The 16566-nt window shown below is 39.3% G+C and overlaps 1 protein-coding gene across 4 annotated transcripts in view; it reads right to left on the bottom strand.

The window, feature by feature from the left end:
• STXBP5L (syntaxin binding protein 5L) overlaps positions 1-16566 on the bottom strand; it is a 203106-nt gene that overhangs the window by 48218 nt on the left and 138322 nt on the right. For 2 of the 4 annotated variants that reach the window (XM_027777826.2, XM_005231088.3), the window contains exons 17-19: positions 8279-8404; positions 3398-3549; positions 1672-1743 (exon numbers count right to left, since the gene is read on the bottom strand). In XM_027777826.2, coding sequence (XP_027633627.1) covers positions 1672-1743; positions 3398-3549; positions 8279-8404 — 350 coding nt within the window. The remainder of the gene's footprint in view (positions 1-1671; positions 1744-3397; positions 3550-8278; positions 8405-16566) is intronic. The other 2 variants (XM_027777827.2, XM_013305683.3) reach the window with 1 other exon arrangement.

The following is a 16566-nucleotide window of genomic DNA, read 5'->3' as shown; positions in this document are numbered from 1 at the left end:
TTCAACTACACAATTTCCAAAAAGAATTTATTTTTCTTTTCCCATCATCATCTCTTATGAGAAGAGATAAAGTTGTACGCAAAATCCTAAATCCATTCTCAATACCCCTTTTAAAACTCCTAACTCAGATAAGACATGTAACAAAACATAACTTGAGAATGACTTAGCAAGATATTTTACAGTCTCTGATATTCTTGCCTTGTTATCTTATTGCCTAGTGCATCTTTCAGATCATACAGTACATACTCTTGTATAAATATCAAATGGAAAAAGCAATAACCAAATAATTTTTGAGGAAAGAAATTAAGTTGTTAATGATCTTGCACAAGAGTCAGACTCATACTCTTCAGTTATGATGTATACAGAAAGATTTTGTGGACTTTTCTGATTTTGTGGTTGAAGATGGAAACAAGGTCATACATTTTCAGCTATGAAAAACTGTGCTCTGTGCCTGTCATTTTGAATGAAAAAGTTGGTTATTTTTGCTCTTAGAATTTATTAATTTTTCAGTAGGGGAAAGCCCCCAAACCTTTGACTTCTGTCTGTCCCTCGGGTTCTCTGTTACACACCTGACATTAGCCAGACCAGACTAAAGCTTTAAGACATTATACACCAAATCTTTTTACGGACTGCTGAATTTGTAACTGGACTAGTTGTTTAACTAAACAGGCCACCTTTTATGAAGTACTATGAAATAAAAATCATAGAAATCAATTGATAACAATCTAGAAAGACAGAATAGACTTTCTTGTGCAAGTGTACAAATTATTTTAATAGCTACACAATTCTGTATTTATGTGGGATGATAAAACAACTGCCACTTCTTTACCTTGCCTATACCAAGTATTTAATGTAAAATTGCCTATCCAGTTGTTCTGTGAAAACTACTGTAAAATGAATAAGAGGCATCCTGGAGACCTAATTACGTATAAGCACTGCAGTTAATTAAGATACATACAGCTCATCTGTTGAACAGTAATTTTTGAAAAATTAATAATAGCTTTGTTCATTACATTCTGCAGTGATGAATACCAATATTTAAATTGCGTATCACTATAACTCAAAATTTAAAGATATTAAAAACATTAATTTTCACAGCTCTCTTTGATGTATGTATTTTTATTCCCGTTTTACATTCCCCATTAAAGATCAGAGGCATGGGATGGTTCCCCAAAGCCAAATATTCAAGTACCAAACCAAGATTAAAATTTTAAATTTCACAGCACCCAATCCAATTGGTACTCTTTTAAGCCACATTACTCTTCTGAAAATAGGGAAGAATTAATTAATAACTACAACCAGGCAGTGCCATTGCAAAACAAGAAATGCTTCATATAAGTGAATGTACACTGACATGAATATAAAACCAAAGAAAGATACTGTCATCAAGAAAGTAACATTGTTGAAAAATCATTTCTAAGGCCCAGTCTGCCCCACATAAGTCACTGGGGTTTTCTCATTGACTCTTGGAAGAAGAAAACAGATCTGAAGTATCTGTATAATAAAGACAATTGTCAAAATTAAGCATGGTTGACATCACAGAAGGTAGTAAGTTTGCATGCAAGCTGAATGTGTTTAAACAAAACACATTACAAAGCACAAATACACGGGTTTAAGTCAGGCATAGTCCAATCATGAGAAAGCTGTTTGCCTAACCGTCATAGAACTTACTCTGATAGGAAGTACGGATCCGTTTCGTTAAATCTGGATAAAAGTTAGACAGGCCACGCATGCAAAAGTTGTCTTTGGAACATGCCAGTACACCAGCATCAGCAGCAGGCAGAGGAAAGAGAGAAAAAACAGTCTAAAGTGAAAGGACGTGATAATCATAACCAGCATCTAGAACAGCCAAGGTGAAGAAATTTCAGCAGATGCTTACCTTCCAATTGGGAGATATAACAAGAAAAATCAAAAAAGTAAAAGACATGGGATGGATGGTGAGAAAGCAGCTGAGGCTTTTTTTAGATGCATAGTTTCTATAAGCAATCTAGAAGTGCAGATTCCTTCTTAGCGGTCACTTGTCCCCAGCGGGCTCCATTCTAGCAGCACGGCATAGCTGGAGGGCTGCCTCAGAGACTAGCCAAGGCTGTCGCTGGCACTGTGACACGGTGCTGATAATAGCTATTTCTACAACAGATACCCTCCACCCTTTGTACAGGGCTACTGCAGCATTTTGCTTGTGGCTAGCTGCTCAAATTACTTTGGGAGCTGCTGCGAGGCTGGCTGAACCAGACAGAAGCTGAAGGTAGCTAAAAGCTGCTTGTCTCTTCTCTCCTCAGCTGTGCCCAATTTACATCTTTAACACTTGGCACAGATGAGAACTAAGCTTGCCATGATTAAGTGCCTAGAAAGTGAGATAAATGGTCTTTCAGGAATGGAAGTGGACCTGAAGACTTACATTTTGTTCTCTAAATTTTACTTTCTGTTTGGAGTATACACACATATTCCCAATTAAAAAAGTTTCCATTGACTTTATGGAGAAATATAATTTGATGATTTAGTGCAGGGTCTGCTGAAAAAAATGCTGATGCTGTAAACACACTATAAGCTGCTGCTTTTTTATTTTACAGTTAGATTTAAAACTCAACATTTTCAAACAGATTTTAAAATAAAATTCTAAAACCACAGCTATGTAAAACACATTTCATAATTGTGTCTAACTGTAGTAAGTTACTATGGAATATGTAAAAAGACTTGAAACACAGAAGATCTTCTGACTTTTTTCTCATACAATAAATTCTTTAGATAACCAAAAATGTATGGTAAAATTTAGCTACGCTGATGGACCAATACTTCTAACATACAATGCGTAATAATAACTGTGCCTTACAAATGTGCTCCTCTTGGCATCAAATGTTTAAATGGGGTACACCTGGATTTAGTAAGTTTCTATCAAGAGCTTCAATTCACTAACAAAGTGGCTTATTTGAACTACCTGTGCTACCTACACAGCATGTCTCTCAGGTGTTAACACTTCGCCAAACACAACTGCCTTTTCACATACCAACAAATAGCACATGGCAGAAGAGACAAGTAAGTTTAAATTGAAGTCTTACCTATTGGTATGAACTTACTGAAACCAGAAAGAAAACAGCACACAGACTACACTTCAAGTGACTGCCAGAGAAACCATTTACTGCTCTGCTCATTAAGATTTTTTACATAGACTCAGCTAAGGGAATCACTTGCTGACCTCCATCCCAAAAGAATAAACTTCATAAAACATTTTCTTTCTGAGAAAGTGTCAGTACCTAAAGCATGTCAGGTTTCTTTCGTCAAGTTACAAAACTTCCATTGGCCGGCAAATAGTCATGCACTTCAAAAGCACTGTAAAAAGCCACAGGCAAAAGGACCAAAGAACATATCAGGCTCATAATCACAATAATTTATTTCCTACCTGCAGCAAACTGCTTGCTTTTGCGAGGTGAACGGGGCTGACGCTGGTACGGATCACTTGATCCATATAGGTCAAGGGTTCCCATGCTCAGCAGTACTGTCTTCTGCATGATGTCCACAACAGCCAAACCGTTGCAGTTTCCAAATGCCACTCTGAGAAAAGAAATGTTCCCCAAAGGGATTACTAATATGTAATTAAGTGGTGCAAACAATAATTATTATTCATTATTATGAATACAGCACGAAGATTTTCTTCAGAAACTATCAAAGATTACATTTTATAATTCTTAGATTTTTAATTCTGAATTTACAAAATTGTGTCCTGAAGCAGAGTAGCTGACTTTCCAGAAAGACTTTCAAACAACCTTCTGTGCCGAACGCATTGCCATAACGTCTAAATATCTCTTTACTGAGCAATGTAATTCTAGTCATAATGATCTAAATTAAGCCTACAAATCTGGACGTAGATCTTAAAAAGTGGTTATACATAGATATAAAATACAAATACAGATTAAAATCTAGATACAACTACATGTATAAATAATTATTTTAAACGAAATATAAACGATAAATTAAATCTATTAAGCTGTACTGTGGAGATACCCAAATCTGAAAGGTAGTTATATAATTTCCTACCAACTCTATCAGCTTGGCCAAAACTGTCTCTGCCCCTCTGCAATGCTTCTTACACATGCCATTCTGATGGTGGTTTGATCAAGATCTCCAAACTGATATGAGATTGCCTAAGATCTGGACTGCAGCCTTGTTATAAGGAAAAAGAGATGGAACAATTTCTTTCTTTTTTTGCCTAGGAAGTCCCTTCTGAAGCATTCTGCCTGATTCTTCTCTATCACTATTACTGATTTCCCGACACCAGTTTCAGAAAGTGGGAAGAAGCACTGGACCAGCAGCACTTTCTCCTCCTCTCCCACAAAAATGTTTTCTAGTCTTGCTTCTTCCCCAGATTGGAAGGGGTGGAGGGTGGGGGGAGGAAGAATACAGTGCATCGATCTGAGGAGAAGAAATAAAAAGGGAAAAGGAAGAAAACAGATGCTAAACATGTCTATATGTAAGAACTGGGAGAAAGTCTGAAGTTAACCATAGCATATGGAAACCCATATAACTCAGCAGGTAATATCTTTGCTTCGTATTCTCACTAAAACATTAAACCTATTTAAGATTTAATATTAAAATAGGCAAGCAAAACTGAATAATTCTGGATTAAATAATGGCAAATCAGTTCACAGAGCATATGACTATTGGAAGGATCCATATGCCAAAGTCTTGACACTGCATTGTTGGAGAACTGATTTAAGCAGGGATATTATATACTGAGAATTATTGTACAGAAGTCTCTCCTTTTCTATCAGAGTACAGTTTTAACTTCCAGATAGAAAGGATTGCAGGTGCAGCCACAAGGAAACTCAAAATCTCAAACCATGCTCAATCAGATTAAGAATAATTTGTGATCAAGTTTCATCATTTTATGTAAGAAGGGGTTAAGGTGGTCAGTTCAAAGCCCGGCAAAAATATTTAAGCATTCAGTTCATGCTAAAATTGAGCTGTGCACTCACCTCCACCTGACTCTTCTTAATATAGCTCCAAAATATCTTACAGGAGATATGTGAATTTGTGTGTGGAAAAACAGTAAGGAAAGAGAGAAGTAATGAGATGGAGGAAGGGGAATCAGGGTAGACAGAACATTTCCCTCTGTTGTACCTTTTCTCCTTCTGCTTCCGTTATAAAAAAGAGAGTTACATATAGCAAATAGAAAAGGTAAAGGATGAAAATGAGGTGAGTTTTAATTATTTGTCAAACTGTCTAATTAAGGCACCATCTATAACAGTGACTCAAATTCTACTGGTTGTTACTACACCATATTTTTTCTACCCTTGACTTAACACTGACTTTCATACAGCATCTGTGGAAATATGACGAATGTACCCTTTTCCCCATTGACTCTTCGTTGATCTGTAGCTTAAACAGCTACTAATATACACCAGCTTAAAGTGTGTACAAATCCACCTTGATTTGGCAATATTTGTGCTTATGGGGAAAGATCATAAGGTGAACTGGGGAATAAAGTCCATATTTTATGAATACAGAGTAATATCTGTTTCAGAAATTACTAAAGCTTGTTTTGCTTAATAGAAGAACAAAATAATTTTTAAGAGAGTTTTCCTGGGACAAAAAGGAACCCTGTCACATTTGCCAGAAGACCATATTGTGCAAAGTTTTATATGTCTTCATGTTTCTTAACACAAATTGACTGATAAAGAATAGAAAAAAAATATTTTGCTGTTTGTTTTTGGCATTCTTGTATTTCGCTCTAAAGCATATGTTAATAGACATTGTCAGAGAAAGGATATTGAAGTGAAAAAGATTACTACGGCAAAGCAATTCCTGTGTTCGTAAATCCCTGTGTTCTAGGTGGAGAAGAAAAATAAAGGAATAAAAATACCAAGTGTCAACCTCATCTGTTAATACTTCAGTGAGCAAAAACTAGAGCTATCTGAATTTTGAAAATTATTAACCTGAGACATTAAATTTGGAAAATATGAGTCACAAGAAGAGCTAGTGGTCATTCACTCTCTGGTCAGCAAATTAACAGAACAGATCATCACTTCCTGGTCTGCCTTTTTCTAGACTTCTTTAAATTCACACAGAAGCATGGATATAATATTGCTTCTACCTAAATTACTTTACCAAGAAAAATCAGAAATTGCTCATTAATATTGTAACACTTCTGAGGAATGATAAGAAAATCTAGAGAGACAGTACTATTAACAAGGTTTAAGATAAATTGCTAGCATCCAAGTCTTAATGAAATCAAATGCAAAAGAAGCATAATGATTTCTCAATTTTAAGTGATGAATAGAATTAGTTGCTAGGAAATGTTCTATTCTGTGGGTATCTTTCACAGAAATATCATAAAATCCTCATCAGACATTTCGCGACAATACGTAGACTGGCTGAAAATTTTTATCACATGAGCTAGTAACAAATTTTCAGAGACAATTTTCAACAGAACATACAGTAAAACATTTATTAATTGTGTTTAACCTTGTAGACCTTCAGTCGTAATTGAAGCATTTTGTAAATGTTTCTCTTCTACTTTCATTACATAATGAAGTTTTTTGATCATTTCAGTAGAAAAAACCCAGGTGTTGATACTTCTAATTTGTAGCTCGGTACCATTAAAAGTAAACAAAACACATTAAATAAAGTTTCACAATGTCTGAAGTCTTTTACCTTTGCTGGGGATAAAGTAGTTTTTTTAATCTTACTTTAGTCCTGTTTCATGGCTGCAGCAATATCAGGGACACTACGTTCCTATTATTTGTAATATACAGTTACAGAAATCAAAGTAATTAAAAGAACACTGGAAGCAGACACTTCGGAACACACTCACCATCCTGTGCCTTCCTGCTAGTTAAACTAATTATTATAGGAAAAATAATTAAGCAAAAAATGACCCAAAGAACACTACAACTAGCATGGCAAAACCGATAGTGGCAGCTTTTCCACGTTGTGAGGTTAGAAAACAGGAGAAAAGTAAAGTATTGAACAAAAATTCAATGAAAGATGGGACTGTACCTTGTCATAGGCCCAAGGAAAATGTTGAGAGACGAGAGAGGGAGAGAGAAGAGAGTTTGCAGAAGGAATTTAAAGAAATAGGCCTTTCTTGGGACTAGCTTTTGTAGGAAAGTTAAGTTCAGGTTATTGGGCTATTTTATTGATACATGCATTTATTTCTGATACACTCGTATTTAGTATATGGTGTTTTAAAGGAGGCTGTCCTCTAAACTATTACTGCTCCTAGCAAAGGAAACAATTTAGAGCATTTGATTGAATCAGGTATGTTTAGGCAACCACTGTGAGTACCAGGAGAACTGCAACTGGCAGGTACTTCACAAGTGGGAGAATGTTGTGATATTCCTGAAGTCAGGTGCTGCCTTGAGGCCTGAGACTCGCAAGGGAACAAATGAGGCAAACCCCAAGAATTTGCACAAGTGACAGAAGTATCTAGGTATGGTGAAACAAAAGAAACTTCTACAGATCATGAACAGGAAACTGTCTCAAAATTGAGGCCAAAGACTTAACAAAACAGCCCTCAAACAACATTTTTTTTTGCTCAAATGTAAAGGCTCCGCATACAGTTTCTGAAAGTCTCTGAAGAGAATCAAGTGACTTACTGGAAATCAGCAGGAGTCAGACACCTAACACCCATTATTGTCTATAGTTTTTATTTGAGTTACATCTTCTACAGGGAAAACCATTTTAATGTATCTGAGCAACCATCAGTGAGATAAAACATTAAAAACTGGCAGATAAATTGAACCTTAGGAAAAAAATACCGACGCGCCCATTTGCATTTCCATACAGAATTTAGCATTTGAATGTTCCTTACTCAGTTTTCGGTTTCAGGTCACTGATCCTCTTGCAAACAGATTAGTACAGACAGAAAAATGCTGTTCTCAGAAGACAATCTCCAACTAAGGTATGATGTCGTGATAAATGATATTTAACACTTAATCCCATCACCATTCTCTATAAAATGTATTTCACCTTGGTGATCCTTTCAAAATAACTTTTAAAATTACAGATTTGAAAGGTAATTAGATTTTATTTGAAAGGATGGATAGAATAATTTGAAAAGATTAAGCCTTTTAAATAGGACTAGTGAAAAGTTTAACTTCTCATATTACAACCTTTACGTGAGTTCAAATAATTACCCCCCAAGAATCTGGGTTAGAGCAACTTAGATTATTTTTACTCTGACTTTTAATTGTCTGTGGGAAACTTCACCGTATAATAGGAAAATACATCATTTAGTGCAATAAACAATAAATCAATGCAACCTTAACTTTGAGTTACTTACAGTCCATAAGCAGAGTTTACAGCAAGACTGGTAATCTGTTGTGGAGGCTCACCATCCACCCACACCAACTGAATAACAAGATCTGCCTGGTATCCAGGAGGCATTCGCACAGGTCGAGTCTTAACACTAAGAAGAGGAGGTACAGAATAAGAACAAACAAACAAACAAGCAGACTGGGCCATGAATAACAACTGCTTTTCTTGAGAAAACACTAGTGAAGCACAACCCTTAGTAAGTCCAGAGCAGTACCAGCCCTTGCAGCACACCGTGTGTATACCCATAGGTTGAGACTGGGTGTTCCAATCAGAACAGGATTATTTTGGAGGAATTCCAGGTTCCGACTTTCCTTTCTGTCGTAGAAACAAATCTGAAAACTTCAATGTTCCCTAGAGGAGAAACTCTGGAGAAGATGTAGGTGGGGGTCAATAAAAATATTTTTTACTTAATCATTTTTCTTTGATATTCCTTTGTCAGAACATTTTCTTATGCTAGATAATGCACACTTTAAAAAGTCCTGTTTCCTTCTTAGGGGTATAGTCACCTCGTATGTGATCTGGTCTTAATGAACGAATCTTCCTACATAAAATCTGATATCCTTATTAACACTGCTCCATGTTCTGTTATGGCAAGCTCAGTGACTTGAGAAGCAAGTAGTGCAGGTGTATGTATTAAGGGGAGGTGTAAGAACTGAACACTTCTGTATGACTACTTGATGTGTGCTCCGGACTAACAGAACTGAACGTGATGATACACCAAAAGAAGATACTATGCAAGAACAGCAATACTTTAAGGTATTCATGTTATTCATTCGTACATTCATACTGCAGGTAGTAGTTTAGACGTAAAGCCCACTAGCCAGTGCATGTTCATAGTAGCTATAAATGTTGAGTCTGCTTATACTGTGTGCACCCCTCTGCACACAGCCATAACAGGGCAGTCTATCACATAAAATCCTCTAACCCTGGAAAAAATAGTACCCAGAGAAAGACTAAGAATCAGGAAAGTACTGAGCGTAGCTAGTTAATATAGACATGGACAACACATTGTGAAGAACTGCAGTTTTTGGCACGTAATATTTCTCTCTGCTATAAGTGCTTCTCTATGCATATATCTCTACCATAAATATCTTAAGCAGTATTATCCTGTGTGCTGGATCTTACAGAGAATTCTTTGATGACTCTGATGATGCAGACTATCTCCTAAACCTGACTATGATGTGACTCAGCAAGCTTTCCAAGCAGCCCTGGCCCATATACCTGAAAAGATGATGGATCAGATTAGAAAAAAGCCCAATTAATTTCTACTCAGAAGCAAATAGGCAAGCACTTCTTTCAAGAGAGGGTATTTAATCTTATTACTCAATAACCAAGACTATCAGGTTTTTTGTAGCTACACTGACTGCATCTGTTGGGATAGAGGTCTTGGTGGCAAACAGGGCTACCAGCAGTCTTGGAAAACTAAAGATAGATGCAGAAAGCTGAAGTAAAATGAAGTAAAACATAACCACCAAAAGGCACCAGGGCAAAAGTTCTGAGCAAGATAACTGCAGTAACACAACCAACAATGTACAATGCAAGAAGTGCTCTAATCCTGGCAGAGGTTACGAAGAACAGAAGACTGTGAGATAGTTCTCACACTTTTATGGTCTGATCTAGAGCATGGGAACAGACTGGACATGGAAGTACCTTATGAAACAAAGGGAAAAAATCTCCAGCTCAATGTTAGCAGTAGAAGCACTTGAAGATACTTTTTGGAGAAGTTCTTAAGGCATAAGGACTATTCCCTTAATAAGACATTAATATTTGTGGTGGGTTAACCTTGGCCAGCTGCTCTCTCACTCCCCCTCCTCAATAGGAAAGGGGAAAAATACTACATGAAAAAGCTCACGGGTCGAGATAGGACAGGGATATTGCTTACCAATTACCATCACAGGCAAAACAGACTTAACTTGGGGCAAACTGATTGCATTTATTGCCAATTAAAGATAAAGTAGGAGAGTGAAAAATTCTTTGAAAAGACAAAACTAAAAATACCCTCTCCCCACCCCTCCTTTCCAGGCTCAATTTTACTCCTGACTCTTCTACCTCCTTCCTCATCCCAAGCAGCACAGCGGGGATGGGGAACGATGGTGGCGGTCAGTCCACAACATTGTGTCTGCTAACTCTTTCCTCATACTCTTCCCCTGCTCCCTCCCAGGCGGCACAGCCCTTCGGGAGCAGACCACTCCAGCGTGGGTCCTCCCAGGCCACAGCTTCAGCCAGAAAACTTGCTCCTGACTGGGCTCCTCTCCACTGGCTGCAGCTCCTGCCAGGAGCCTTCTCCGACGTGGGCTCTCCATGGGCTGAGGGGGACAGCCTGCCTCACCATGGGCTCCTCCACAGGCTACAGGGGAATGTCTGCTCCGACACCTGGAGCACCTCTTCCTCACACCTTAGTGGCTACAGGGCTGTTTCACATACTTTTTTCTCGCTTCTCTCTCTCACAACTGCTGTGCAATATTTTTTGCCCTTTATTAAATTTGTTTTCCCAGAGGAGCCATCCTTTTGGCTGCGGGGCCAGCCATGCCCCGTGGTGGGTGGGTTGGAGCAGGTGGAACAGGCTTGGGGCAGCCCCAGCTGCTCCTCACAGGGGCCCCTGCACCCCCCCACCCCCCATACAACATCATCTATAACTGCCTTTTCAAAAGACATTCACACCCTATTGAATTAACCATTTCAGTAATACAGTTTGTGCTGTACTGCTTATATTTTTTTGTAGAGGGTTCACTAACCTTGCCAAAACTTTCCCTTATTTATCATTTAACAAGAAAGGTATTCCTCATCTATCTTTCTAAATGCATTTTCTTCACAGTGGCTTGGCACATTATTTCTTTTGCCTGTCGTACTGTTCAGATCTTATATATCCATTGATCTGGAGCAATAATCAGCCACTTGGCTTGGATCTTGTCATAGGAAAGACACGGCAGCTGAGTTCAGCAAGTAGGATGCTTTTTCCTTGGCCTCCTCTTCCTCATTCCTGATTGTGCAGGACCAGCTGTGAGAACAGACCTCAGGCCACCGGTTTGGACTAGCACTCCTCCCTGCCCCACGCAGGGTTGCTGCAGTCACAAGAGCAAAAAGAAAGCCCTCAACAGCCACAGTCTTGACCCAAACTGGAAAGGAATCTCGTCATGACAATGTGTCAATAGTGGAGATGAACAGCACTTTATCTGCCTGGTTAGAGTCAAGAAATTAACCACTTTAATTCTCTTGCATAAGAAAGCTTGTTACCCATGGCTGGTGACAGACTGCAAGAGATACACACCATACTGCAACTCTAGCATGCCAAACAATGATGGGAGCCAAAAAGCAGGGCTGGCAGTAGTGAGATAAGGCTTTCTGAAGTGCAGGCTGACCAAGCCAGAGTAAGCACATGGTGCAGTAGGGTTGCACAAGACCCCCTGTTGGAACTAATACACGGTTGTGTGAAGCCTGAAGAGAGGAAGCAGCAGAAACACGAGCTGGTGCAAGAGTTAAACAGTTCACTGTTAGCTGTGGGATGCCTTATCGCCTGCAACTTTCTCAGGTCCCGTAGCCTCCTCAAACTCCATAGCCCTATCACAGTATACCTTTTATACCTGAGGAAATGGGGTCGCATATCTGGGTATCGCGTATCTTGATACCACAGCAGAATATATGCAGCATTTCAGGATGAGGAATGAGACCTTCACTTGAATCTCCAAGACATAAACATCTCCTCTCACCATCACGACCGTGACCTGCTCCTACCTTTTCCCCTCTCTGACCACAGAAGTACGTGAGCTGTGTGGCCAGGTTGTGGTAGTGTGGGGTGGGGGTCTACAGGGGTGGCCCCCATGCTGCAGTCAGTTCCAGCTGGCTCTGCCACAGAACCCTGGCAGGACACAGCTGAGCCCCTCAGACAAGCTGGTGACACCTCTGGGAAAACAAATTTAAGAAAGGGCAGGAAATGCTGCCTGGAAAAAAGAAGGGAGGAACAAAAATGTGAGAAACAGCCCTGCAGATACCAACGTGTGAGAAGGAGGAGGAGAGGAGGTCATGCTCCAGGTGTGGGAGCAGTGATTCCCCCTGCAGCCCATAGAGAGGACCATGGTGGGGTAGATATCCACACCACAGCCCTTGGAGGACGTAATGGTGGAGCAAGAGGGTACTTCCTGAAGGAACTGTGGCTTGTAGAAAGCCCATGCTGGAGCAGGTTTATCCTGAAAGTCTGTACTCTGTGAGAGGGACCCCACACCAGAGCAGGGCGAAGTGTGAGGAGGAAGGAGTGGCAGAGAGCAACTGTTTTGGGCTGACCACGACCGCCATTCCCCATCACCCTGCAGTGCTTGGGGTGGAGGAGGTAGAAGAGCTGGGAACGAAGGAGTGAAATAGGGAAAAAAGGAAGGTGGGGGGGCAGGTGTTTTAATTTTGGGGTTTGTTTCTCATCATCCAACCCTATTTTAATGGGCAGTAAACGACATTACTTTTCCTCTAGTTGAGTCTGTTTTGCCTATGACAGTAACTGGTAAGTGATCTCCTTGTCTTTATCTCAGCCCACGAGCTCCTTCATCTTATTTTCTTCCCCTTGTCCTGTTGAGGACAGGGAGTGGCAGAGTGGCTGGGTGGGCACCTGGCAGCCAGCCAAGGTCAGCCCACCACAGTGGGCAACAGCTTTGCATTTCCTATTAACAGCAAACCTCTGCTGAAAGTTTGCACTTTCTCCCCTGTTCTGCTGGCACTAAAGCTTTGCCCTTCCCTTTGTTCCTAAGATACATATCCATAAGCATTTCTGAAGTGACACTATCCCTAAGTTTATTGAAGCCCTGGATTATCCAGGAGTATTCATGGCGGGGACAAAGGGACGAACATGTGTGAACTCGAGCTGCTAAGGAAGAGGGGTCTTTTGAGACAGGTGAAAACTGAAACTACAAACAAGATTTGTATACGATGAAAAATGTATTCTTTTCAAACAAACTTCACAGCAGGCAGAAGCTGAGTGTTTTATATACATAGTCCTCCAGAGTATCTTTGTGATGGGCCCCTTCAACTTCTTATGCCTGTGGGTGAGCCTTTAAGAGGCATGCTAGTGATGGTGTTTCCACCTTGCACCCCATTTTCAGTTTTCAGCTCCTGCCCTTAAAAATGTTACAAAAAATATAGAACAGGTAGATGAGATCCAAGAAGCAAGACTTAACTCTAATGCCCTTTCAGCTGAGCAGACATGTTTTCCATCCATATTTTCTAATGGATAGTTGATGATGCGGGGGAATACAAGCATCAAACATGCTGCTTTGGTAAGTTCCAACAAATGTCTGTCAAGGCAATGCGTTTGTCTTTTTCTTCTTTTAAATAAACTACCATGAGACTGACAATAGCTGCAGAATTAATTCTGATCTTCTAAAATATGTTTTATTATGATATTACTTTTCCAATGTGTTTTTAACAACATGCTGAAAAAAATCAGAGAACTTGAAGTGCCTTCTAATTTTTCTTTCAGATTGTTGTTACCTGAGCAAAAAAAAGCAAAAAACTACTTTTCACTGCAAATTTGAGGATCTTCTTTGGTAAGATGGATGTTATTTCATAGAGATTTTCTCTGAGCATAAGAATAAGTTATAGCTGGTGAAAGACCATAAGACTGGCATAAAACAGTTTCAGATTACATGATTCAGTTTGTCATTCCCATGTTCCTGTGACACTGTCCTCCTTAAGGATATCTGAGCTATTTCACTGGCTTCACTATCTATCTTGCTTGAACAGTAATGTTGATAGACAGTTCTTCATTTTGTTTTGGACTGCTTTTTTTCAAGTGTTCATATACCCTGGGGCTCCCAGCATAAGAAGGGCATGGAGCTGTTGGAGCAGGTCCAGAGGAGGCCATGAAGGTGACCAGGGGCAGGAGCCCCTCTGCTGTGCAGGCAGGCTGGGAGAGCTGGGGTTGTTCAGCCTGGGGAAGGGAAGGCTCCGGGGAGACCTTAGAGCAGCTCCCAGTACCTAAAGAGGGTCGACAAGAAAGCTGGAGAGGGGCTTCTTACAAGGATGTGTAGTGATAGGACAAGGGGTAGTGGCTTTTAACTAGAAGAGGGTAGATTTAGATCAGATATTAGAAAGAAATTCTTTACTGTGAGGGTGGTGAGGTGCTGGCACAGGCTGCCCAGAGCAGCTGTGGGTGCCCCATCCCTGGCAGTGCTCAAGGCCAGGTTGGACGGGGCTTGGAGCAACCTGCTCTAGTGGAAGGTGTTCCTGCCCAGGGCAGGGGGGTTGGAGCTGGAGGATCCTTAAGGTCCCTTCCAACCCAACCCATTCTATGATTCTATGATACTATAAACCTAAAGGGACCACAGGAGTATGCGCAGAAGAAATGTATAAATTTCAGTGATTTCCTTGACATGTTCTTATTATCCTACACTGAATTTGTTTGTTGTAAAGTTTTGGGTTTTAATTTTCTTTGTGAGATAATCACAGTTCTTTATCATTTTGGAGCTACTTGGAGCTTCTGTCAAAACCCCTGATTGATCTAATTTTAGGATGATACTAAAAGTCTGGGCACAAAGACTTACATCCTGGGTACAGCTTTTTGATGACAGTATTTACATCAAAAATATTTATATGCATACAGATTCACAAATACATCAGTTTCTTATGTTATTATAGCTGTATATTTCATTACAAAATCTTCCACAATAAGCAAGAGAAATATTTATTCCACACTGCTGCCTGCCTCTCTTGGTAACATTTACAAAAAAATGCCAAGTTTTCATTGCTTCAGCCCCTTCAGTCACCCTCTTTCTAGTACCTATTCAGAGCAAATATTCAGTCATTCTGACTAGCAAAAATTACGTAGTGTGGAGCACCACTCATTTGCTGTGACAAGGCTGAGAAGCAGATATGAAAATCAACACAATGGAACCAAGATTAAAAGCTAGTCTCTATGTAAAATTTTATGTGGATTATCAATATAGTTGAAGTTGTGCACTCACCCTGCATGTGTAGGTGGCTGTAGCTTTACGTTATTATCACTCTATCTTAGATTCTGTACTGCTGCCCACCTGAATGACTTGCATATAAAGTCAACAGCATCATCTAGGTCTCTGCTGGGTTTTCTGTGTTTCCAGCACTACATTCATTTTATCATCATAATTCTTCTTAGAAGTTTTTTGATGAACAGGGAATGTGGACCCAGTTAGGGTTTTGGGGAAAACTGTGGATATTTATATGCCTTTCTCTATTGAAAAGGAAGAGAGTGTACACAGTATGCTTTTATATAAATGTAAGAGGGAGTATGTCAGCAGTCCTAGTCATATATACTTCTACTTTGAAAAAACACTTCTCTGTCAAAATAAGTTTACATTTACTTTGTGTAAAATGGGACAAAAATCAGTTGGGCAGCTTAACGTGAGATCATATGGAGTTAAGCAAACCTCTAAAAATTAACCAGCAGAACCTCTACTAGGTCCATTACAGCTTTCCTGCCTCCAAGATCAACAATTTGTCTTCTCCCCAGACCAAATCAAATAAGAAGCCCTTAAGGGCAAGTCTTACCCACTGAAATAATCAATTACAGTCTTGCTGATTTCGGTATCATAAATAGATTTCACATTGGGATTTTTTTAGTAACTTCTCTCTGCCACTTCTATTGATTTTCATGGTTTATATTAATGGTTAAACTGAGGTCTGAGGTTCAACTGCCTGACTGAATAAGGTAGGCAAATGAATGGGATGCCAAAAAATACTGTTAATTTCACAAGAACAATGTCGCGATATTGCTTTTAAATGCTAATCCTATTTTCAGGAGCTCAACTGCCCAAAGTATCTGCAAAGTCAGGGAATGTTCATTTAAACTGTTTTTGAAATAATTGAGGTATTTAAAATCTTTAATAATAATTAGACTGAAATAATAATGAATTCACTAAAATGAGGGCAATTGTTATCAGCAGTGCACTATAATTGCTGGAAAATTACAGTTTCTAGTGCTTTGTACAGAATTCTGTTTTGCAGCTATTCAAGTCCATAATTTATCTGCCTTATTAGTAAGAACGTATTAATCTATTCCGAACAGTGTCAATATGTACTCTAGCAGACAACAACTTGCTTCTTTCTAAAGATTCAACATATATACACTTCCACACAGTGCAACTGTTTCATAACTGTATATTTTAACAATTGTTTCATGAGTATGAACACAGTTTCCATCTCTTACATACAAAAAAATGCATATACTTCACAAAGAAAGATTTTAGCGTTATACTAATTAACCAAGGAAAAGCTTTGCGCACGTCTGGTCTATGG

The sequence above is a fragment of the Falco peregrinus genome, chromosome 6 (assembly GCF_023634155.1).
Source record: "Falco peregrinus isolate bFalPer1 chromosome 6, bFalPer1.pri, whole genome shotgun sequence".
Classification (NCBI taxonomy): Eukaryota; Metazoa; Chordata; class Aves; order Falconiformes; family Falconidae; genus Falco; species Falco peregrinus.
This window is presented reverse-complemented; position numbering and strand designations above follow the sequence as displayed.